Source organism: Gopherus evgoodei, chromosome 19 (assembly GCF_007399415.2).
Source record: "Gopherus evgoodei ecotype Sinaloan lineage chromosome 19, rGopEvg1_v1.p, whole genome shotgun sequence".
NCBI classification, from domain to species: domain Eukaryota; kingdom Metazoa; phylum Chordata; order Testudines; family Testudinidae; genus Gopherus; species Gopherus evgoodei.
In genome coordinates, this window is record NC_044340.1 from 644,165 (window position 1) to 668,672 (window position 24,508).

At 46.5% G+C, this 24,508-nt stretch overlaps 1 protein-coding gene across 7 annotated transcripts in view; it reads right to left on the reverse strand.

The window, feature by feature from the left end:
• Positions 1–24,508, reverse strand: part of ZMAT4 (zinc finger matrin-type 4) — a 198,937-nt gene that overhangs the window by 9,563 nt on the left and 164,866 nt on the right. For all 7 annotated transcript variants that reach the window (XR_003997244.1, XR_003997247.1, XR_003997245.1 and 4 more), the window contains one exon: positions 17,354–17,450. Coding sequence is in view for 1 of the 7 variants with exons in the window: in XM_030538581.1 (XP_030394441.1) it covers positions 17,354–17,450 (97 nt within the window). In the remaining 6 variants the exon portion in view is untranslated. The remainder of the gene's footprint in view (positions 1–17,353; positions 17,451–24,508) is intronic.

Here is a 24,508-nt window from a genome sequence, read left to right on the forward strand (position 1 = left end):
CCCAGAAATGCCCCAGGGCCCTGCCCCTCCATACCAGCCGCACCAAGCATGGGCAGGCAGGCAGGCTTAGCCCAGCAGGATCCCAGCATGTGGGGGGAGAGTTCTGTGTGGGGCAATCTGGGTCTAGGTGGCTCAGTGGGAGGTCTGGGTGGGTGGGGATCTGGATGCACAGGGGCTTGTTGCAGGGTTCCAGGTGCAGGAGCAGTGGGACTCTGCAGGGGATCCAGCTGAAGGTGGTTGGGGCTCAGCAGGGGGTCTAGGTGTGAGGGGTTTAGCAGGGGGGTCTGGGTGTAGCTGGTTGGAGTTTGGGTGCAGAGACTCATCAGGGTGAGGGCTGGAGTGCTGGGGGGCTCACCAAGGGGGTAGTCTGCGTGAAGAGGGATGGGAAGGGGGTCCAACTGTAGGAGGGGAGGCTCAGCGGGGTGAGGGTTAGTGTGGGAGGGCTTGATGGGGGGTTCTGGGTGCAGGGATGGGTGGACAGTTGAGCAGCTCCCCATACAGTGACCTCTCCCCACATGGCTGAGGAGCAATGGGAGTGGGAGGGGCAGAGCTTTCTGTAGCTGGGGGGGGGGGTTCAGGAAGGGGTCTGACATGGCCCAGGCTGCTATTTCAGGAGAAGAGCAAGTCCCGTCCTTCCCAGCCCAGCTGGACTAGTAGCTGAGCAGGGTAGGACCCACCAGCTGAGGCATCCCCAGCCCCACATCCCCCCCATCCCTGCAGTGATTTACCTCTCTGCCAGCTGCTCCAAGTAGCCAAAAAGATGAGCTCGCATTGCTGGGGAGGGGCACACGACCGCTCCTGAGGCTTCCCTTTGCTTCCCCTTCAGAAAGTCATTTTTCTGCATGGAAGCAAAGAAATCTGTGGGGGACATGAATTGTATGCATGCACAGTGGTGCAGAATTCCCCCAGGAGTAGCTAGTGCAGGTGTGTCTACACAAACTGCCAGTCTTACCCCTGGCTGCAACATAACAGAACCCTTTGAGAAAGGAATTATAATTCTGTGGGGTGCATGAATGGCACCTGGGAATGGATAAATGACTGGTTATAAAAATACAGAGAGCATGTGAGAGCGCCAGTGGATAACAGGGAAGTTTATTTGCTGGTAAAAGAAAATACACTGAAAAGAGGGAAGATAAAGTTCCTGTTCATGGAAGTCGGTGTCATTATCGGCTACATCATAAGACACTAACTACTAGGGCTGAGAAGAATCTGATGTGTCTGCCCCTCATCACCTACAGCCAAGACACATCTCAAGCTCTCAGTACTCTCAGGTAGGTATAAATCAGGACAACTCCACAGCAGCCAATGCAGCTACAACAAATTACAACAGCTGAGGAGCTGGCCCCCAATGGTCTATTAGCTACAAATAAGATAATAAAAGAAACATGGTTTCCACTCAAGTTGTTGCTGCTTGCATCGGACCGACGTGAGGCCCAACAGAGCGGATGGAATCTGAATACAACAAATACAAGGGATAGATTTTGAAAGCCCTGTTTTACCACAAAATGGGGGTGTGTTGTGGTCTGTCTGGCAGTGAAAGTGAGATGGGAAATGCTGCAGAGACCAATGTGAGAGACAGCATTGCAACAATGGAACTGGAGCCACACGAGGGGACAGTTTCTCTATCTCAGAATCTTCTTCCTGAAGTCTAGATTCTCAGTAGTAGTAATAGTATTACAGTTGCACCATGAGGCCTGCCCTGAGACCAGGGCTCCCCTGTGCTAGGCACTGTACTCACACATAGCTAGTGACAGTCACTGCCCCAAAGAGCTCATAATCTAAACAGACAAGGCAGACAAAGGGTGGAGGAGAAACTGAGGCACAGAGAGGGACAGTAGCTTGCCCAAAGTCATGTGGCATGTCAGTAACTAAGCCAGGAACAGAATCCAGGTCCCTGACACCCAATCCCCTCCATAGCCTCAGATGAGGGGACTGAGGCACAGAGAGATTAAAGGGCAGATTTTTCATAAGTGCTTTTCAGCCATAACTTCAGTTGAAGCCAAAGGGAGTTGCAGCCTGAGTAACTCACCCCAGCTCACACAGGGACACTGATAGAGCCAGGAGTTGAATCCCAGCACAGTGCCTTAACCAAAAAAATCCTTCCTCTTGGCATGAAGGTCAATGGGACTGTGCTTGTAAATCACTTAGCCAATGGGAGTTAGGCACCTAGGTGCTTATGAGAATCAGACCAGGAGCCTACCTGCATCTTTATGCATCTAAATACCTTTAAAGTTCTTGTCCACTGGCATTTTTTAAACTCCCACCCTGCAAGCCTTATTTCTATATGCAAAACCCCTGAGAACTGATCTGGTGCTGCAACAGGGCCCATAAGTTCATTTATCCAAACAGAGATATTTCCAGTTGAACATGGTGATGAATGCAATCTATTTTACCTGTTTACTGTATGTGCATGCTAATAAATATGGAATAATTTTTACAAATTAATATGGAATGCTAAGATGTCTTCACATCCAGAATCTGTAGGTACTGAATGATCTTACTCACCTAACTAGGGGTTATTTTTAGAAACATTTTTATTGGCTCTTTCCAGACTATATGAAACAAACCAGAAAAGAGCCAAGAGTTTTGTCACTTACTGTTTGTCATCAACAATGAAGAGCGAGGCCAATTATTATTAGCAGGCAAATATGCCAAATGATCTGTGATGGGATGTTAGATGGGGTGGGATCTGGGTGCTGGCTGGTGAGTCTTGCCCACATGCTCAGGGTTTAGCTGATCGCCATATTTGGGGTCGGGAAGGAATTTTCCTCCAGGACAGATTGGCAGAGGCCCTGGAGGTTTTTTGCCTTCCTCTGCACTGCAGCGTGGGGCACGGGTCACTTGCCGGAGGATTCTCTGCACCTTGAGGTCTTTAAACCACGATTTGAGGACTTCAATAATTCAGACGTAGGTTAGGGGTTTGTTACAGGAGTGGGTGGGTGAGATTCTGTGGCTTGCGCTGTGCAGGAGGTCAGACTAGATAATCATAATGGTCCCTTCTGACATTAAAGTCTATGAGTCTATGTGACTGTCTTCAAATGGTTCCCAGTTAATGCGACCCTTCCCCCCATTACTGCAGCCCTGCACAAATCCTGCCTTCCATTTGCCATCAGTACCCATGGAAACTAGGCTGCTTACGGTGACTGTGATCCAGTGCAAGAGGATACTCACAATCACACACCATGCCATGCCTCTTGCTTCATGAACCATTCTGTTCGCTTGTTGTTCATTTTGCAGGGGCGGGGGTGTAAAAAGAATATTTATTTTTGGAAAGCAAGTCAGACAATGACTCAATCACCTTGGCACTGTTTACAAATCCCTAATTAAAGGTTTAGTTCTCCTCCCCCACTGCAGATGTTCCAGAGTCCAGCCTCATTTCAGAATGTTTGTGTATTTGCATGTGTGTTTGTGGGCATGCATGCACGCAAGAACTATGTATCTAAGCTATAGATTCAAAAAGTAAAATTTAAAAAAGTAGCTCTCACTCATCAGCCCTGCACATGAATGTCTAACTCTCACCAAACCTGCCAGGAGGACTACACAACCACTGGGGTGAACATATTCTGCAGCGTCGCAGATTTTTGCTGCTTATCTGGTTCTAATCCCTTCAATCCCGACGTTCATTATAGGATCTCAGGTGGATCTGTATTTTCTTCTTTTTTATATATAAAACTTAAAATATTTATGGTTTTTTGGGGGGAATAAAGAGGCTCTTAGATGTAGCTTTACATATTCACTGGCCAATGGAAAATCAGAGCTGACAATGCTAGCTGCATCCCTCTACATCTCTTATTAAATGCTGAAATATCAACCTAGTCAATTTCAGCAATTCTTTCCCTCTGCCACTTCTTCCCATCTTTGGTCAACCAAGTTCATCAGACCGGCATCCAGGATTCAGATCTGACTTTGAAACTCCTGTAATGAAAGGTGGGGTGGAGGGAAAGAGGGGAAATGTGAAGAGTCAGTTAGATGGACTTTGAGTCCCAGCTTTGCTGACCGAGCCCCAGGACCATCAGCTTTGATGCTGAGAAATGAAGGAAGGTCAGAATGACATGCAGGGCCAGTGCAAGCAAGTTTCGCGCCCTAGGCAAAACTTCCACCTTGCACCCCCCACCCAGCTAACCCCTCCCCCCCTCCCCCATGGCAGCTAACTCAGCATCTGACCAGGGAGCCCCCCCGCAGCAGCTACCCCTGCCCCACCGCGACAGCTAACCCCTCTCCCCCCTCTATCCCCCCACGGCAACTAACCCCGCCCAGGGAGACCCCCACCACCACGGCAGCTAACCCCACCCAGGGAGACACCCCCCCCCCCCGCCATGGCAGCTAACCCTGCCTAGGGAGACACCCCCGCACCCTGCCACGGCAGCTAACCCTGCCTGGGGAGACTTCCCCCCTCACCTCCCCTGCCATGGCAGCTAACCCTGCCTGGGTAGCCTGCCCCAGCTCACCTCGACTGAGCACGCTGGCGCTGCTCTAATTCTCCTCCCCGTCCAGGCTTGCAGCGCTGATTGGAGGAGACTTAGAGCTGGGCTGTGTGCTCAGCAGAGGAGGCAAAGTGGAGGTAAGCTGGGGCAGGGAGCTGTTCCCCTGTGCACCTCCCCCCCGTTACTGTGGGCAGCCCTCCCCGCACACCCCTCCACCCAGCTCACCTCCACTCCACCTCCTAGCCTGAGGGGACTTTTAGGCGCCCCCAACCACTAGGCAGCCACCTAGTTTGCCTAAATGGTTGCACCGGCCCTGACAACATGGGCCGCTAAGCAGCAGCTCAAAGGCTGCTATTCAGTGAGTTATTTAAAGCATAATTCGGGGATGGATTGGCTGTGTGTTACCCTCTGGAACGCTTTCAGTAGCTGTAATAGAAATTTATTGTTTGGTTCACTCTTGTTTTATATGGCTCTTGTCTTACAGCTGCTCTCCAGAAGCCTAATCTGCTGGGTAATTTTGGGGTGCGATCATCTTTCCATGCCCAGTCTGTCCCAAGACGGCATGTCTTTCCATTATAAAACATTTTTGAAAGTGTGCCAGGTTCATAAACTGTTTTTTGTTGCCTTGGATACAGCAGTTCACTAGCAAACCCTTTGTGTTGAAAGGATAAGGGGAAAGTATCATCACTAACCAAAGATAACAGGAATGTTTAAAGGGGTGCAGCATATAGGAATAGGAATTGGCTAGGTAAGACATAGGTATAAGTTAAAGCAATAATGCAATGAATCTACAAGCCTCAAGGCCTGTAAGACAACAGCTTAGTTAAACTAATCAAGCCGCCCCAAAAGCCTTAGCATAAGCAGCTAACCAGGAGTAACCCTAGATTATAAAATATCACAAGAATAGAATGCTGTAATAGACAGGTGTGTATATTGCTGAAAGAATGGATGTGTCTTGAATCACTGAAGTTCACTGGCTGAGAAATGATTAGAACAACATTTGCCAGTGCTATTCACTTATGCCAAAGATCTTGTAAGTAAAACACCTCCATCTGCACTGATTTCATAGTCATAGGCATCATCTGTGTTACGGCAGACCTGCCTAATGCTTAAACTTTCTAAAATCTTTTAGCCTTTTGTAAAGGCATACGGCCAGGGCTCGACCCTCCCTGAGGAGGAGGGGAGCCACACCGGCCTCGATACACGTTGTCTATGTCAGCCCCTTTCCTCAGGGCTGAGCGAAGTTGCACAATCGCTCGGGGCCCCAGCCTTCTGCTATAAGGCGGGGCAACAAACACAGAGTTATAGAGGCTCAGACCCTCTTGGCTCAGGGCTGAGCAACAATAGTCCAGTCAGCTCGAGCCCTTTGGGGCAGGGCTGAGCAGTGGCACAGTTAAAGGGGGCCCAGGCCCTTGGTTTGGGCAGGGCACCAAACACACAGTTACAAAGGCTCCGACCCTCGTGGCTCAGGGTCGAGCAGTCAATAGTCCAGGCAGCTCGAGCCCTTTGGGGCAGGACCGAGCAGTGGCACAGTTAAAGGGGCCCAGCCCTTGGTTCGGGCAGGGCACCAAACACACCATTACAAAGGCTCAGACCCTCGTGGCTCAGGGTCGAGCAGTCAATCACTAGGCTTGATGGCCTCCTTGGGCCGGGGAAAGGGGGATTCTGCCACCCGGGTACGGGTGGCAGGGGGAACGCAGGCCCACCCACTCCACTGCGTTCCAGCCCGGGGTCCTAGTAGCGGCTATCACCGCTAACGGTCAGTGGGGTTCCTGACCGCAACACTGACATGGGTTCAGGTACACTTGCAGCCTGACTGGGGTCGGCTGCCCCCGAGCTACTTCCGATCTCCCCCTCCGGGCCTACCTGATCGGTGGCGTCGGCCCCTGGGAAGTCCAGTAGCATGGGCCCCTCCCGGCGGGGCTGGGTGGTAGATCTGGCAGTACCTCTGGGAAGTCCGGCCAGGCCTGCTCCGGGGGTTCCTCGGGGTAACAGCAGGGACGGGGCAACTCCAGCAGTCCCTCCTCGTAGTGGGCGCGGGGAAGCTCTGGCCAGTCAGGGCAACGGCCCTGGGCCTCAGCAGCCTCCCAGTCACGAGCACCTTCTGGCAGGTCTGCTCCCGACAGCGGCTTGGCTTCAATTGAGCGCCGCCGGCCGGCTTTTATACTTCCGGGTCGCCTCCTGACCCTCTGAGGGGCGGGTCCAGTGCCCTGTGGCGCCGCCCCTTCCAGCCCCTGGCGGGGCTCGACCCTCCCAGAGGAGGAGGGAAGCCACACCGCCTCGCTACACCCTTATTACTGTAATACCCATACTGCACACTCATCCAAGCCCCAGAGAAATGCTTGCTTCAGTTCAGTTGCCTGCTTGCTATAAATAGAAGAGACTCCTACATGAAGCAATGTGCCAGATGTATTCCAGGAACAGATTTGGTCCAGATGAGCTTGGTGTTGGACTGGGGGAATTAGAGGGGAAAGGTAATTGTTGAGAACCCTTTATCTTATCACTGTGCTGGCCTTGTACAGTCTATCTTAGAATAGACCCTTCTAGTGCATCATCCCCCATCAGCCCCATCTAAAAGAGGACACAGCCCCAAGAATTTCTTCAAATGAGTGAGTAAAATCTGTTCCAGACCAATTATAAAAATGAAGTTTTTATTTTGTGTAAATCCAAAATGCCAACCCTATTCTGTCTTACACATCTGCACTTCGCTATAGGAGATGAAGAATTCTATATTCATCTACTGAGTCACTTAGCCTCAAAGAAAATGGTATAAGAATGAACAATGAATAGACGAAATAGAATAATCAAAGCAATTTCCCATAGAAATTGGTCAGATGAACATCTTTAATTGGCATTCTATTATTACATTTGTAACATACTTTCCTATGAATTTAATACTAGGTTTCCCCTCTTATTAAATGCCCATGAAGAACTCGTAAGACATTACAAGATTTAAATAATAATGAGTAAGTGATAAGACACTATATTTAGAAGGAGCAATAAGAATATTAATTTGTGAAACAGCAGAAGATCCTTTTAAAAAATAGAAAAACTGTCCATGTGAGTGATATTGTGAGTGATACTGTGATCTTAACTCAGGCATCCTCACTTTTTGCCAAGATAAAAGTTACAGGGGCCTCCTGCTCAATAATTCATGCTTTTTTCACAGCTCTAGAAAGCTTTGGGAGTATCTGAACATTTCACTGAGTCTTGACACTAAAAGGATACAATGCTACTTGCCTCTTTGGTGCCCAGCTATGGTAATGAACCATAAGAAGCCTTCTAGGCCCAAACTACTAACTGTAATCTCCTTCTGACAGGGTTACCTCAGCCAAAATAATAGGAGGATTTAAAGGTTCCAAGTCTTCTTCCTCTCTGGGGGATGTGGAAGGAATTGCAGGTAGCAGCCATTTTCTCTCTCACACCTTACTTCCCTTTGATGTTCTGTATAATATTTTCCTCCATCTTGATGTCTTTTTAGCAGGTGGCACAACAGGCCCAGTTCCCTGTTTTGCCAGTATGCTGCTCTTGTGAACAAATGACGCCCTTGAGTTTGAATAACTCTGAGAAGTCGAACAATCTTGGCACAAAGTAGGGTTCTTCCAACTTCTCCAAACTTTATTCTGAGCTCCATTCAAACCCTTCCATCTTTTTGTTCAGTTTTGTTCCCTCTAGTGAAGGACATAAAAGGATCAGAAAGAGTTACCAGCTAGTGAGTTTGCAGTTGAATGTTGCAAAGTCTTTACCCAGGTCATAAGCATTAGAAGAGGAAATTCCAAAGCTCTGCAGTGGAAACATTCTGCTTTAGGTTTCTTCTACAGTCCAAGAGGCTAGAGATTCTCTCTCTCTCAAATTTTCATCAGAGGTTGGGAGGAAAAAATCAGAAAAACACCACTGGGATATAGAGGAAACATCTTTCTACAAGGACCAATCTTCTAAGATTTGAAGATGACACCTTGCTAATTGCAGATGACTAAAAATATGTAATTGGTGATTGAAGAGCTGAATAAAGTATGAGGAATGGATACAAAATAAAAAATGTGAGGTTACATAGGTAACTGTGCAGAAGGCAACCTTGCTGATGTTGCCAGAATGAGAGACAACTTCTTTAGCAGATCTCTATTTACCATCCAATTTATTTCAAATTACATCCATGAGGCTATTCTGCTATGCAAATGATTTGCTTAAGCCTTTGCTGTCTGAACAATAAAAAAGTCTATTGAAAATAACCCTTGCCTCTGAAATTAGTGCTGGGTGATAGCCTCAGGGTGGGATGGGTCCTAAAGCTCTTCTAGATTGAGCAGACTCCGGAAGGCTGGCACTGGCAGGGGGAGGGTAAATGACAGCTCTCTGGGTCAGAGAGCAGGGGCTAATCCCAGCACAAGACTACAGCTGTTGTTCTTCTGGGATTCTGCTGGTAAAGACGGGCAGCTCTGTTTTCTGGCAGATAGAACTCTGCTTATACAGCTCCTGTCCACATAATAGCTGAGTGCCACACAAACCCTAAGCCTCACAATGCCACTGTGGGTCAGGGACATATGATCATCCAGCTTTACAGATGGAGAGCTGAGGCACAAGACATTATGCGACTCCCCCACGGTCACACAAGGGCTCTGGGGCAGAGCCTGGAACTGAACTGAGATCTCCTGAATCCCAGTCACTTTAACCATGAGATTATCCATCCTTGCTTATTAGGAGGTCCTATGAGGAGGTGCTAAATCAACCAACTGCCTTGCAATGACGTCTGTTCCACACCACCTATTTTTGGAGCTTCATTGATCACTATAGGAAACAAAAGGTAGGAATAAATGCTCAATTTTCAGAATGGAGAGAGGTAAGTAACGGGGTCCTCCAAGGATCTGTACTGGGACCCGTCCTATTCAATATATTCATAAATGATCTGGAAAAGGGGTAAACAGTGAGGTGACTAAGTTTGCAGATGATACAAAACTACTCAAGACAGTTAAGTCCAAAGCTGACTGTGAAGAGCTACCAAGGGATCTCACTAAACTAGGTGATTGGACAACAATATGACAAATGAAATACAATGTTGATAAATGCAAAGTAATGCACATTGGAAACAATAATCACAACTATACATACAAAAATGATGGGGTCTAAATTAGCTGTTACCAGTCAAGAAAGAGAACTTGGAGTCATTGTGGATAGTTCTCTGAAACCATCCACTCAATGTGCAGTGGCAGTCAAAAAAGCTAACAGAATGTTGGGAAACGTTAGGAAAGGGATTGTTAATAAGACAGTAAATATCATAATACCACTATATAAATCTCTGATATGCCAACACCTTGAATACTGCATGCAGTTCTGGTCACTCCATCTCAAAAAAGATTTCTTAGAAATGAAAAAGGTACAGAGAAGGGCAACAAAAATGATTAAGAGTATAGAACAGCATACCTATGAGGAGATTAAAAAGACTGGAACTCTTCAGCTTGGAAAAGAGATGACTGAAGGGGAATATAATAGAGGTCTATAAAATCATGGTTGGTGAGGAGAAAGTGAATAAGGAAGTGTTATTTACTCTTCACATACTATAAGAACTAGGGGTCACCCAATGAAATTAATAGGCATCAGGTTTAAAACAAACAAAAGGAAGTACTTCTTATCACAATGCACAACCAACTTGTGTAACTCTTTGCCTTTGTGAAGGCCAAAAGTATAACTGGGTTCAAAAGAGAATCAGATAAGTCCCTGGAGGACAGATCCATTAATGACTAGCAGCCAAAATTGTCAGGGATGCAACCTCATGCTCTGGGTGTCTCTAAGCCTCTGACTGTCAGATGCTGGGACTGGACAACAGGGAATGGATCACTTGATGATTGTCCTGTTCTATTCATTCCCTTTGAAGCATCTGGCACTGATCACTGTCAGAAGGTGTACCATTGGTCTAACCCAGTATAGCTGTTTTTATGTTCTTACAGCTACCCTTTGGCATCACAGATGTTGCAATTCTTTTGTGCTCCTACAGCCTCACCCTCCCAGTGGATTATCAGCGACTGGGGACATAGTCCAGGGCTCATGTTAACATAGGGCTTGTCTACACCGGCACTTTACAGCGCTACAACTTTCTCGCCCGGGGGTGTGAAAAAACACACCCTTGAGCGCTGCAAGTTTCAGCGTCGTTAAGGGCCAGTGTAGACAGTGCACCAGCCTCAGTGCTGGGAGCTACGCCCCTCGTGGTTTTTCTATAGCACTGGGAGAGCTCTCTCCCAGCACTATGCCACGACTACACAAAGCCATGTTAAAGCACTGCTGCAGCAGCGCTTTAACGTTGCTAGTGAAAATGTGCCCATGATGTAATGGACTTCATGCAAACCAAATCAATCTAGGCATGTCAAGTTCTTCAGGTGGAAAATCCTACAGCAATGCAGTGAATATGCTAAGATAAACACATCTAAGACAATGACTGGAGAATGACAATGTGCAAGAAATGGATGTTAGGTTCGGCCAGTGGATTTAGCCTAAATTTATGTAATTAAAAAAAAATTACCCTAATTTGGGGGCCATTCAGACACGCAATGAATAAATAACATCATAGCAAATGTGATTCACACTAGGCACCTTAGAAGGACTCACATCAGCTGTGGAAATTGTAGGGTGAAAGGCTAGGCTTGCTCTTTGAGAAAAAAAACAAGGCACAGAAATTACTTCTCCCTTCTGGTTTGGCATGACCCTGATTTATCCTCCTGAAAACTTCTGAGTCTTCTTAAACCACCTAAAATTTCTCAGAAACTAATGATACCTTTTAAATCCTTCCTGTCAGAGTAATATTGAATACTTGTGCCTGGAACCATTCCCAAAGCTCAAAGTATATTAAGAGAGATTAGTTCATTAATCTACTCTTTGGTACTATGTACCTTTATAATTTTATTTTAATAATTTATACAAATTGGCAGAGCAGATCCCCCTCAAGTCTTGGAAAGTTGGCTAATAGGTAGTTGCTTTACATCACAAAACAAATGTATTGACTTGGTGTCACGGAGTCACCGGGTGATGCTCTGGAACTCCTCCCCACCAAGCCAGGCAGGACTTTGGGGAGCCTCCTCTCCCTTGGAGCAGACTTGTTCAGGGCAAGAAGCTCACACGTCTTCACCTCCTGGGTCTCTCCTTGGAGCATTCAGCATCCTCTGCCCCTCCATGCGCTTCCCACAGCGAGTCCACCCCAGCGGGGTCCTGGGGAAGCCACCGGGTCCTGCACCCCCACTTTGCAGTCAGACATGACTCTTAGCCAGCCAGTAAAACAGAGGTTTATTCGATGACAGGAACAGGATCTAACACAGAGCTTGTAGATACAGCGAACCGGACCCCTTGGCTGGGTCCATTCTGAGGGGGCAGTGAGCCAGACCCCCCCCACGTCTGCACTTCACTCTCCGACCCCAGCCAGCTCCAGACTAACAACCCCTCCCAGCCCCTCCTCTCTGCTCAGCCCCTTTCCCGGGCCAGGAGTTCACCTGATCCCTTTGTCTCCAACACCTTCAGCTGGCACCTTTGCAGAGGAGGGGCCCAGGCCATCAGTTGCTAGGAGACAGAGTGTCAGGCATTTAGGTGCACTGGCCCTTGGCTCTGCCAGATACTTAAGAACTGCCATGGGGACACTGAGGCACCAACACAATACTCAGAGAAAACATTAAGAACTTTCCCAGTTCGTCACATCTCTCCCCCCTTCAAGACCGAACTGAGCAAGGTCACTCCAGCCAGTGACCTGGGGAAGTTCGAACCCACCAAGGTTCCCATGGATGCCCCAGCATCTCTCCCATCTCTTGGTGTGAGTTACACCAGGACAGTACAGTCTTACGCCCTCCCTTAGGTCAGGAGTGCTTGATGGCACTTGCAGGCCGCATGTGGGAAGGTTTATGCAGCCCACACCCTTTGCCACCCCAGTACCCCTGGGGTTCAAGCTGGGATTGGGTCTTTTCCCAGCCCTCTGGTCTGTGATTCGGGCTCCCTTGGTTAAGAGCCCCCATCTTGGCCTTTGCCAGCTCTGGGCTTGGGCAGCCGCTTCCCACTTTGTGGCCCAGACACAACACCTCTGCCGTCCCCCCTTGCACTTTCCAGCTTTTACCCTCAGTCCCACCTCCTTGAGGCAGCCCAGCCCCCTCTTCACCTGGGACACCTGTTCCTCCCAGGTCTGGCTAAAGATGCACATGTTATCAGTGTCTGCCAGGGCCAAGTTCTCCATCCCTCTCAGCTTGTCTAGAATCTCCCCAGGCCTAGGCATGGGGTCGGCATCGAACATTGTGATGGCTTTAAGCTTCTGATAGCCCCCATAAAACCAGATCATCCTGTCTCGCTTGGGGATCAGCCCCACGGTTGAGGCCCATGGGCTGTAAAATGGCTGGATCCCATCTAAAGCCAGCATGTTCCTGACCTCTCTCTCCAGGTTCTGGGCTGCTTTCCCAGTGACTCTGAACGGGGAACACCTCATGGGGAGATTGTCTCCCACCTCAGGGAAGAGATCCCCCCGGGGGTCTTCCCCCTTCTTCATCCAATCCTCCCTCTTCAGGTTCAGGGGTCCCCTCACTCTCCTCCCATCCAGCAGCTCGAAAGGGAAGAACCCTGTGGATTCCTGGGGCACCACCAGCTGTCTCCCAATTCCCCCCAGTACTACTTCCCCTTGGGGAGCCCATTTCCGGTACAGGAATCCCTCCTCCTGCAGGACTCTGTCCCTGCAGCCTTCCCCAAGGGGGTTTGCAGCGCTGTGGTCAGCAAGTTCTCTCAGCTTCTCCAAGGAGGCATCCCTCTGCAGCTCAGTCTGGGATTCAGCAGCTGGGGCAGGGAGTGGGACCTGCTCCCTCTCGCTGGCTGGGCCTGGGATCACAGCCCCCCTGAGCCCTGTCCCTGGTAGCTCCCTCCCTGCTGTGTAATCACTTCCCAGCAGCACGTCTGGACCAGGCAAACCTGTTTGGCAGCTGACCTGCCCTGCCCGGGTGTCCCCCCACTCAGCTGGGGTCTCAGCTCCCCCAGTGCTCAGCGCTGCCCTTGCTGTCCCAGTGGGGGCAGGCAGCGAGCTCTCTGCTCTGGTCACAGCATCAGAGCCACCGTGAGCCCCCTCTCCGGTGTGCAGGGGGGCGGGGAGCATCTCTCCCTCCCACTCAGCTCCAGGGGCTGGTTACAGGTAGGCAGGTATCCTGAGCCCAGCAGCCTCTCCCCCTTGCCAGCCAGGTTATTTGCATTTTCACTGACCATTTCCATCCTAGCCAATTGGTTCCCTGGATTTGAATTCAAACCCTCGGCCGTTACAGGAGCGGGGCCTGGATCCTGTCCCATGGGGAGACAGTCACCCTCCAACAGGGCCTCCCAGCCGATATCCTGGAGAACCCCAACTACCAGCCAGCCCGACCCCTTCTGGGTCTGCACAGGGATCTGGGCCATAGGCACGGCGAGGGGCTTCACCCCAGGGAACTTCACCCAGGTTCCACAGTCCCTCAGCATCTGGGGCTGCACCACCACAGTTCTCTCTGTCCCAGGGTCTTGCCCCTGCAGGCATGTTTCCCCACTGACCCCTGGGCAGCCCCCTATGTCTCTCTGCTCCACCATCACCAGTCCACGCTGCTGCTGCTTCTCATGCAGCTTTTCCTCGGGCTCTTGCTTTCTCTCACGGTCCTCTCGCTCTCTCGGGCTCTGCTCCCATCCCATCCGTCTCCAATCTCCTGATGGGGAACCCAATCATGAAGACCCTCCTCTGATTGGGGACCAGACTCCCGGGGATGCCTGGCTGATGCTCCAGCTGCTCCCAGATCCTCTTGTAGCCCCATCTGGGCCAGGAATCTGCTCCTCAGAGCGGTGCTTCTCCTCCAACTGCACGATTAACTGTGCCTTGGTGAATTTCCCCATGCGTAACCCTCTCTTTGTGCACAGGATCACAATGTCCTTCTCAAGGAGATGGTGATAGGCCATCACTTCACTGTTCCCAAGTGGCTCTGGACTCACAGGCCTGTGTGCTCTTGGCTCCCCCATGGTTTCCAGGAACAACCCCTGGTGTGCCAGCCCTTCTTGTGATCACCACCTCTTTGCCAGGGTCGAGCTGCAGACTCCTCCGCCCCTGGGACTGCTCCTGCAATCCCCCGGGGAACCCGGCTACTGCAAAAATCCTTCTCTCTCCCAGGGTCAAGCGGCAAGCTCTTCCGCCCTTGAGACTGCTCGCTGCCGTCCTCAGGGGGACCACGTTACTCCAACAGTCCTTCTCGCTGGTCACACACTCCCAGAGGTTAACCGCCCCCTGAAACCGTCCCACTCTGAGCCTTCAGCATGCCTGGTCCTCATTATCCCTCCTCTGTTTTACTGCTCCCCAGTCACTTACTGCAAGCAGCGCCATTCACGGGGTGCAGTACATCCCGCCGCTGCCACCAGTTGTCACGGAGTCACCGGGTGATGCTCTGGAACTCCTCCCCACCAAGCCAGGCAGGACTTTGGGGAGCCTCCTCTCCCTTGGAGCAGACTTGTTCAGGGCAAGAAGCTCACACGTCTTCATCTCCTGGGTCTCTCCTTGGAGCATTCAGCATCCTCTGCCCCTCCATGCGCTTCCCACAGCGAGTCCACCCCAGCGGGGTCCTGGGGAAGCCACCGGGTCCTGCACCCCCCACTTTGCAGTCAGACGTGACTCTTAGCCAGCCAGTAAAACAGAGGTTTATTCGATGACAGGAACAGGGTCTAACACAGAACTTGTAGATACAGCGAACCGGACCCCTTGGCTGGGTCCATTCTGAGGGGGCAGTGAACCAGACCCCCCCCCCCCACGTCTGCACTTCACTCCCCGACCCCAGCCAGCTCCAGACTAACAACCCCTCCCAGCCCCTCCTCTCTGCTCAGCCCCTTTCCCGGGCCAGGAGGTCACCTGATCCCTTTGTCTCCAACATCTTCAGCTGGCACCTTTGCAGAGGAGGGGCCCAGGCCATCAGTTGCTAGGAGACAGAGTGTCAGGCATTTAGGTGCACTGGCCCTTGGCTCTGTCAGATACTTAAGAACTGCCATGGGGACACTGAGGCACCAACACAATACTCAGAGAAAACATTAAGAACTTTCCCAGTTCGTCACACTTGGAACCATCTAATGTCCTTACAGTCAATGTCTTTCCCATAGAGAGTGCACAAGAGACGTTCCAAACTCAGTGCCTTTAAGCTTGACTGATTGTGGCATCTGTACAACTACTGGAAGTTGTTGGCATGTCAGCTTGGTGGGTCACTGCTGTCCATTTGCTTTTCACGTAAAAGGATGTATCTTTCAGGCTGGAGAAGTGGACAGACAGGCAAGCTGACCTCACAGCTGTTCCCTGGTTTGTCTCGAATACAGAATATTTCAGTGTTTAAGGAGAGAGAACGTTTCAACGGGATTATGTGACTGAGTCCAGACCCGCACTTCAGCCCTAATCTCATGCAATGTCTTTTGGTTTAATTTTGAAAAACTTCTCCCTGAACCCACAGAAGGCTCTCAGTTCTCACTCTGGGTATTTCCTTTCTTCTTTTAAAGAAAGTTATAAAACCTATTCAATAGCTGCTTTTGCTTTCTGGCAAAATGATGCTACTCTATTTGTCAGGTTCCATATTTTTGTCCTGCAGCCTGTCATTCCCTGTGCATCACATCTGTACTCTGTGTCCTATGAATATTAAGGAATCTGCCTGGGATTAGGAACTTTTCTTTGCATTATTTATTGTTTTTATTTTTTGGCCTTTTCTTCCTGCTGAGCTGAAGACACAGATAACAGTTTTATTAAAGAGGGAACATATATGTATTCAGAAGGATACTACATACCATCAAAGCCACTTAAAGTGGACTAATCTGTGTCCAATATTCTTTATAAATTAAAGCACAGACTGCACACGGCAAAATGCAGACCAGCGTAAATTATGAGAAGGGCAAGTTATGAGTGTAAAACGTTCAAGCTGTGCTGTAAATTTACACAGCACTTTAGAGAACAGAGATAAGAAACATTCCCTGCCCAAGGAGCTTACAACCTAAAGATGAGATAAATGCAAAGCAAGTCATAGCTAACAGCTCAGGAGAGGGATGGTCTAATGGATACAAATGAAGGAAGGGGGGATTTTCTACAAAAGTGTGAATTCAGGTGGGTACTGAAGGGAGAGGTGGAAGTTGTTTAGGAGATGAGGTCAATGGGAGTGTTCCATCCCTTTCAATTGTTGTAATACGCTAACCTCCAAACAACCATCGTTTCAAAAATTCCTCAAACTCAGCTCACCTGGCAGGAAGATCACACTCCTCTGAGCCAGAACTGAAACGCACAAAATCAGTTCAAGTGTCCAGCATCAAGGCATAACTGGTTTCCTAGAAACCATGATAAGCTGAAAGCAGATTTACAGCTGGGTGGAGTCATGAGGATCCATCAGGTTACCATGCATCTAGTGCGCCAGACCAAAGCCAACCACCACTAATGAAATCTTAGTGAAAACAGAGATTGAAGTAGAAAGCACAGCACAACACCAGATTCATTGTATTTTCAGCTAATTTCATTCCTTGTTTGAATTTTCTCACATCTCTGCACACAGATTTTGGCTGAGCTGAGAAGCATAAGTGCCAAATATACCACTTCTCCCCAAAGTATTTGTGACCTATCTGAAAACAGAACATGCTCAAAACTTGTGAGAAAGCCTGTTCTCATCAGGCTTCCATGCCAAAGAGTGATATCCAGAATGCTTTGCCACAACAAAGCTCTAGAGGAACAGGTAACAAAGAACAAACATTGCATTTCAGGTTCAAAGAACGCAGTCAGACTGATCTATATTCAGCCCTGCCTCTCTCTACAGGTACCTACCAATATCTTTGTGTCTATATTTGTAAATCACTTTGGGATCCTTGGATGAAAGGCATTATGGGAGTGCATAGTGTTTTTCTTATATCTACATCTACTATCACCCACACCAGACAGACAGATAAGTACTAACAGGAAAAGTACTCACTTGGTCTGATGTTTGGAGCCCTTCAGATGAGCGTGATACTGTTCTATTGAGTTTAGAGTGACATTACAGATGTTACAAGTGTAACTACGCTTCAGACCTGTGAACAAAACCCAACATGATTAGTTGCACTAAGTTATTAATAACACAAACCAGCAGTTATTAGGAACAAGCTGTGCATTTTTGTGTCCTAAAGTGGGAGCTACAGCAAAAAAGGCTGACCGAGAAGAGACCTGTTGTAGAAGTGATCTAGCTCATTTAGGCATAATCTCTTTTTGCCTAAAAGAGCTAGGAAGAACTCTCTCTTGTCCTGCCAACAACTAATCACTTGGGAAAACACAATGATAATACCCAAGAAATAATGCATATATGAGCAACTGAACTAAGGACTTATGCCCCCGTTTTTTCAGATGCAATTTGCTATTCTTCTTACACTCTGTCTGTCTGTCTGTACTCTGTGCACATTGTCTTAGACAGTCATCACCATTCTATACATGGCTTGATCATCATCCTTATATAAATGGCCTAATCTTTTAATTGCTAAATGCTTCCTAATGCAGATGAAGCCAGAATGAACATGGTATAGAGGGAGAAAAGAATCCATTTCTTTTCAGACTGTGCGATTAACTCCTGCTGGCTCTATGGCCTACCATGTTTTGAATCAAAAAGGCAGCTGGATAATATAAGCACGTATGAAATTCACCCCGAAGAGAATAAGGTTGAAAATAAGAAGGATTGTTTTAAAAACATCCAGCATAATTCTCATTAATTAGAATACACCCAACCCATACGTCTCTCTTCCATTTCCAATTTCTTCTCAACAAAATGATTCCCTCCCTACCAACTTATGTCCTTATATAACATCCAGCATCCTGAAATGCAAACATTAGTGGAGTCTGAGCAATAAGGGAGAACATCACTGCAGCCCATGAAGTAGAGTAAATACCAGTCTCCTGTCTATTACTATTATTATTAGACTTGGCATCTCCCTCCCTTATGATTTGCCACAAAAGTGACTGTACGTGAACTGGTGGGTATGAGAAGTTCTGCCTCTCTCTCTCTCTCTCATTTTGTTTGGTAGTTGGCACAGTTCAGTGTGACTCATTATTATTATTATAGTGAAAGAAACATGATGATGGAAAGTGCAATGCAAAGAGGAGAAAGGCCATCAGGGATGTGCTCTAGAGTTACATTTTACTGCAACTTATTTCTGAAGACATGTCTGATAGTAAATAACTTGTCAATTAATGTGCAATACAAACACAAACTGGCAGGTTCAGAAGGTGGAGGTGCACCCCATAAAAGGTTATTTTACAGTGAAAAATTGAAATAGCTCTACAGTTAATATAAAAATTTAATCCTGTAACAGCATCTTGATATTGTGAATGGCAGGAGCACTGCAGATTCCTTTCCAATACTGTCCTTTCCAGTCAACACTGTTCCAAGTTGTCTTCTAAAGTTAATGGATTCAAATGGTTCATGAGTAACATATAAGTTTTCAGAGCTGTTTAAGGAAAATAGATGCTGAGTAGGAATAAAGCTTGAAAACCAGAGTCATCCTGGGATCTCCAAGAAGATACAGAGTAACCTGTACCCAAAGCTTTGCTCTGACAGTGAATTTATTTTATTTTTTTGGCCTGGTAACAATCTCTTTTGCCAAAAATTATTATTTAATGCTGACAGGGTGCTCAATGCTGTGCAATACACAGAAATAAAGACTGCCCCTGCTCTGAAAAGCTGAAAATCTACAAATAGGCCCCTAGAAGACAAATTGCACTGGTAATCTGAGCGGTGGTGATAAAATACACTTCCTAGGATAGCATGCTGCCTATTGTCTTTCCAAAGTGCCCTACATTATTTTTTATTTGCAACAGTATGGAAAAAGCTGTGCTTTGTGTTCCAAACCCCAGATATTCAGACTTGGGGTCTTAGAGAGCTCCCCCCTTGTCTGGAGAAGATGTTAGGCTGTTCAGTGCATGACAGATCAAGTAGTTATTTACATACTAACGTTCTCATTTCATCTTATTGGACAGGTTTTCATCCCAAACATTCTTTAATGATTTTCTACAACCATGGAATAAAGCGATATTGTTGGAGAAATTTCCTTAGATCTGCAGAAGGTTACTGACAATGTAGAGCTCAATTAATTTCTGGTCTTGTTCTGTTTTCATAAATGAGTGATCTGGGTCAGGAAATGGGGGGTTAGCGTGGCTCCTAATTTTTTTCACGGCAGAAACTAGAAGGTTATGGTATAGAATAAGAATTACAACGACAATCACTCTTTGCACTTATAGAATATCTTTCACTGGAGGATTTTAAAGCACTTCAACAAAAGGTATCTATGCCTCACTATACCCCTTAGTACACCTGCTTTACACTTGGATAGCTGAGACACAGACTGGTTAGGTGGCTTGTCACAGAACACATCACTGATAAAAGCAGGATGAGAACCCAGGAGTCCGAACTCCCAGTTCTGTGATCTACTACTCAACAATGTCTCCTTGTAGCAGAATGAGGAAGCTCTTGCAGTTTATCATCATTGGGGGCACATCCCCAAGGATGAAACTGGGCTACCTTTTATTCTCTCTCTTTAGGAATATCCCTTGTAGGGCAATGTTAACCTTGGAAAGTGCTAATGCATATGAATAGGCAGTAGCCTGTAAGAGTGGCAATTCAGCTGCAACTATTCGAGTTGACATGGACAAAAAGACTTGGATAAATTGCAATCCAGGTTTTGTTTAAAGGCTTATTGAATGTGCCGCCACTGAGGACAGGCCATTTAGGATACAAAGGAGATATCGCATAAAGCTTCAACTTGCTACAGTAACGAACGAAACCGCACAAAGCACAGACATTTACATGCCTGAATAATAATTAAAGCATCCTGGGCCCATCCTTGAGAAAGCTTGACTGCAAGCTGAGAGCTCCGCTGTTTTGTCCCAGCAGTCAAGGTGCAGTTTTTCACAGCGGCCTTTGCTGGAACGGTTTAGGTACAGCGGTGGGCAAAGCTAGCAAAAGAACGTGGCACAGCCCCAGGTCTAGAGACAAGGGAGGGGGGAGAAGACAGGATCCCTTGCTGCAGGGCCACAGAATGCTGCAAATCACGGGCTTGATCCTGTTCCCGTGGAAGTCAGAGTGGGACTGTGAGCACTGCTCAGGACAGCCAGCAGAGGCTCTGGTGAGGAAAAGGGCAGGATGACTGGCAGCAGCCCTTTTACATCAGCCTAACTGGCTATGGCCTGGCTTGGCCCCCTCCACCCTCTCTCACTATAAAGAAGCAAGGAAGCAGCCAGATTCCTTCACTATCTCTGGAATCTGGCTACTGTCCACTCTTGCAGCCAGAAGGAAGACTGGAGACAGGAGCCCAGTAAGGAGAGATTCGTGCTCCTATAGTAATGCTGACCACTGTCCAGTGGCAGGACGGAATTTCTCACCCCTCTTTGGTCTGCAGTGTGGAGGTGCATTTCCCTTAAAGCCTGGGGGGACAGCTCTGAATAGTTACTGGGTAATAATGGCACCTTCTTACTCAACAGATCTGCTCCCTGTGCACAGAGTCCAGACTGACTCAGGTGTCCAGTCAACACAGATAGGAGACTGAGCTGGATCCTGATCCCTCCTGTGCATCAACGTCAACAATATGGTTTCCTACGATATAAGCAGATCCAACCTGTGCAAAGCTGCTGAAGGAAACTGGGCACTCAGGTATTGCCATAAAGGAATCACACATAGGAGTACTGGCAAGAAAGTGCTCTTTACTTCATGGTACCAGTCAGCTTGCACTGGTCAAGTTTACAACCCTGTTACATGGCAAGGGTCAGTATCCCCAGACTCTTAGTGGCTACTCTTACAGTCACTCAGCTCATAATTTGGCTTAGAGCCTTTATTATTGATGGATGAGAAGGACTCAACTTGCTTTCAGCTCCTACATTGTTTGCAGGGCTGAAAAGAAAAAAGAAATAACCTTTAGTTTGTTTGAAAGGAGCAAATTAGGCATGGAGACGATGAGACACAACATAATTCTTAGCATGCGTAGGTCCCAGAAGGAGGGTTCCTTTATCTTTAAAAAGTACACACAACTCAACTCCATTATTCTTCTCTTTGAAAAAGCAATATGCAGGGTTTAAAAAAGCATTAAAGAAAGTCACTTATGTGAGTCGTTTAACATGTTTTCACTGAAAAGACAGGGAGGAACTGAATATTATGTTAAATGCTTGTATCCTTTGTGGCTGTCCTTGAAAAGGAGATGGTAATCCCAAGGCTTTTTTTCCTATAAGCAAAATTCTACATAAATGAAATACTTAAATACAGATCCTCATGCTTACAATTTCCCTATTTTGTGGCCTCCTTTAGAATTGTAATGTGTAAGAGGGGCTTTTTCTAGGATTAATTTCTCCCCTCCCTTTAAAAAATATATTTTAATCATCTAATAATTTCCGTGGTATCTCACACTGTATTATCATTGATATTATACAATGATCTTACAGCAAACTGCTAATGCTACAGTAATTTCACTTACATACTTTGAACAGGAAAATGAAATTGCAAAGTTCAGAAAGGCTTGGTGGTTGGATTTCTGGTTTGCAGCGATTCATTTGTGTGAAGGTCTGAACAGAACATTTTAAGCTTAATTGAAGAGCCTTGTTTAGAAATGCCAGAGCTGTGGAAATTTTAGCTATGAACTGCTGAACTTTGTAAGCCTTGTTTTAATTTACCATGAAATGGTGACCTCTTAACTTTCCACATTATTTTTTTCCCCACAGACAGAGGTATACAAGTATGCACTTCAAATATTTAAAACTATAAAAAGTAAAAGTTGCAGTAATTCAGTCAGAATATGTAATATATGGAATCCTTAAATTTGATCTATTTATGGCTAATATATAATTATATAGGGCTTTTTTCCCCACTCTGCTATGAGCCCTATAAAATCACCAGTTCTAACAAAAAAAATTCATTTTGGTCTATTACATGTTCATAACGATGTTCTGATTTTCTCTAATATGTTTTATTTTATTTATATGGCTTCTAATCACTTCAGTATCTAGGGATGATGTTGGTAGACATACAACCGAGAGTATTATTTCAGATTAAAAAACAAGAAGTAGTAGAGATGAGAATCTAAATATTCCAAAAGTTAATAGAATTTACTGAACAAGTGGCTTTTTCTTATGGGATTCTAAACTTGGTCATGATTGGGCATATAATTATGGACTACTTCTTGCCTCATTAATTTTGATTTTGGCAAATTTGGTGATATGGCTGTTACCACACACCAACAAAACTCTTATAGTTCATTATTTTGCTTTTCACTCAAAAAGGGACAATTTTCACTTGGAAATCAGCCAATTTTTGTGCAAAAATAGTCTCAAAATATGGCTATCATCTGGCAAAACAGGCCCATTTTTGAATTTGGAATAAAATACAAACTGAAATGTCAAGTACTTGAATCATCTCTAATTTCAACACTGGAATGACATGTGAAATATGAATTTGGCAGGGTTGGTTTTGGGTTTAGTCAGGATATGAAAAACAGAGTGGGAATGAAAAGTCTCCCCCCCAGAATCATATTGAATGAATGCTGAGAAATAAGGCAATTTTTCTCCTAAGTGGACAACACATTAAGGTAGATGATTTTCCTGATTCAAATTTCTATCCTGAACTTCAAAAGTTAAAAATTTCTGCCATGTGTAATAATTTAGACTTAATGTTGTGCCATTTTTCTCAAGTAGCTTTTCTCCTCTTATTTCCGTCTATATAAAAATAATCACATATCATGTTAAGATTTTCTTTACAAAGTCCAAGGCCCCCTGGTGGGCCGTGAGCAAGTTTCAAGGGGTCCACCAAGCAGGGCCAGCATTAGACTCACTGGGGCCTAGGGCAGAAAGCCAAATCTCCACCTCAATAAGCCCTGCCACTCAGGCCTGAAGCTGAAGCCTGAACAGCTTAGCTACATGGACGGGGCCCACAGTGGCGTGGGGCCCTGAGCAATTGCCCTGCTTGCTACCTCTAATGCCAGCCTTGGTTTTTATATGCAGAAAAACAGTTATGGCACAGTGGGCTGTGGAGTCTTCATAGCATGTTGGGAGGGCCTCAGAAAGAAAAATGTGGAGAACCCCTTCTATATAGTATAGAAAATAAAAGGATTTAGCGACTCTTCTAAATGCAAGAGGATAGTCCGGACGCTGTCAGGAGCAGAACAGAAACTGCAGACATATGGATGGATGCTCCTTTTTCTCAAAGTTTGCTCCCAGCACCATAGCAAAGACCAAGCAATGTTCTGCATTTATAGCTCAACACTCCCTCCGGAGCTATTAGTATCTATTCCTCCACATCACTGCAAATGGAGGCAAAGAGACCAACATAGTCTTGTCACAGTGATGGGGGAAAACAAGACTGAATAATCCCTACTGACAACAAATGCTCTTCAGAACCTCTTTTTACAAACTGGGCCTTTCAATGAAGCCGGGTTTTAAACTTTTAGTCAGCAATCAGGACTGCAGTGATAGGAAGTTGGTAACACTTTACATTAGGGTAATAAGGTTTTAATGCTCCATTGCTAGTTGAACAGTATACACTAACAGTCTTGAATCGTAATTACTTGTGTAGGTGGAAGCATTGCCAGCAATGATAGCTCTTAACTGAGGACACTGAAATCTTTTTTCCCAGAAGGAAAAGTCCTGTGTCAAGTTACAGAGTATAATTAATAGCAGGATCCTGTCCTACACATCAGTCAACCAACATGCAGAAGTTTCCAAAGTCCTAAGGCATTCTTAATGTACTTAGTGTCACCTCATCCTATGCTGAGATTTACAGCTGGGATATCTTGTTTTCCTCCTGCTAGAACGTTTGATTGTAGAAAGAGTAGATTGATTTATATTAATATACATATTCATTTCAGCATTAGATATATGCACACACATTTTAGATATACTGCTATAAAAACAAACAATTCACTTGGTGAAAAACAAAGAATTGGAATGACATTAAAAACGTCATTGGGCAAATTTCATACAAAGCATGCTCCTTTTGTTCATGCTGTGAGCGTCAGATCAATTTACAAGTTTCTCTCCCCTATCACTCATGAAGCAGCACACTCATCCCATGAGTCAGAGTCCTGATGGTGCATGTGCACACAATACAAACCACAGGCCTGCTGCT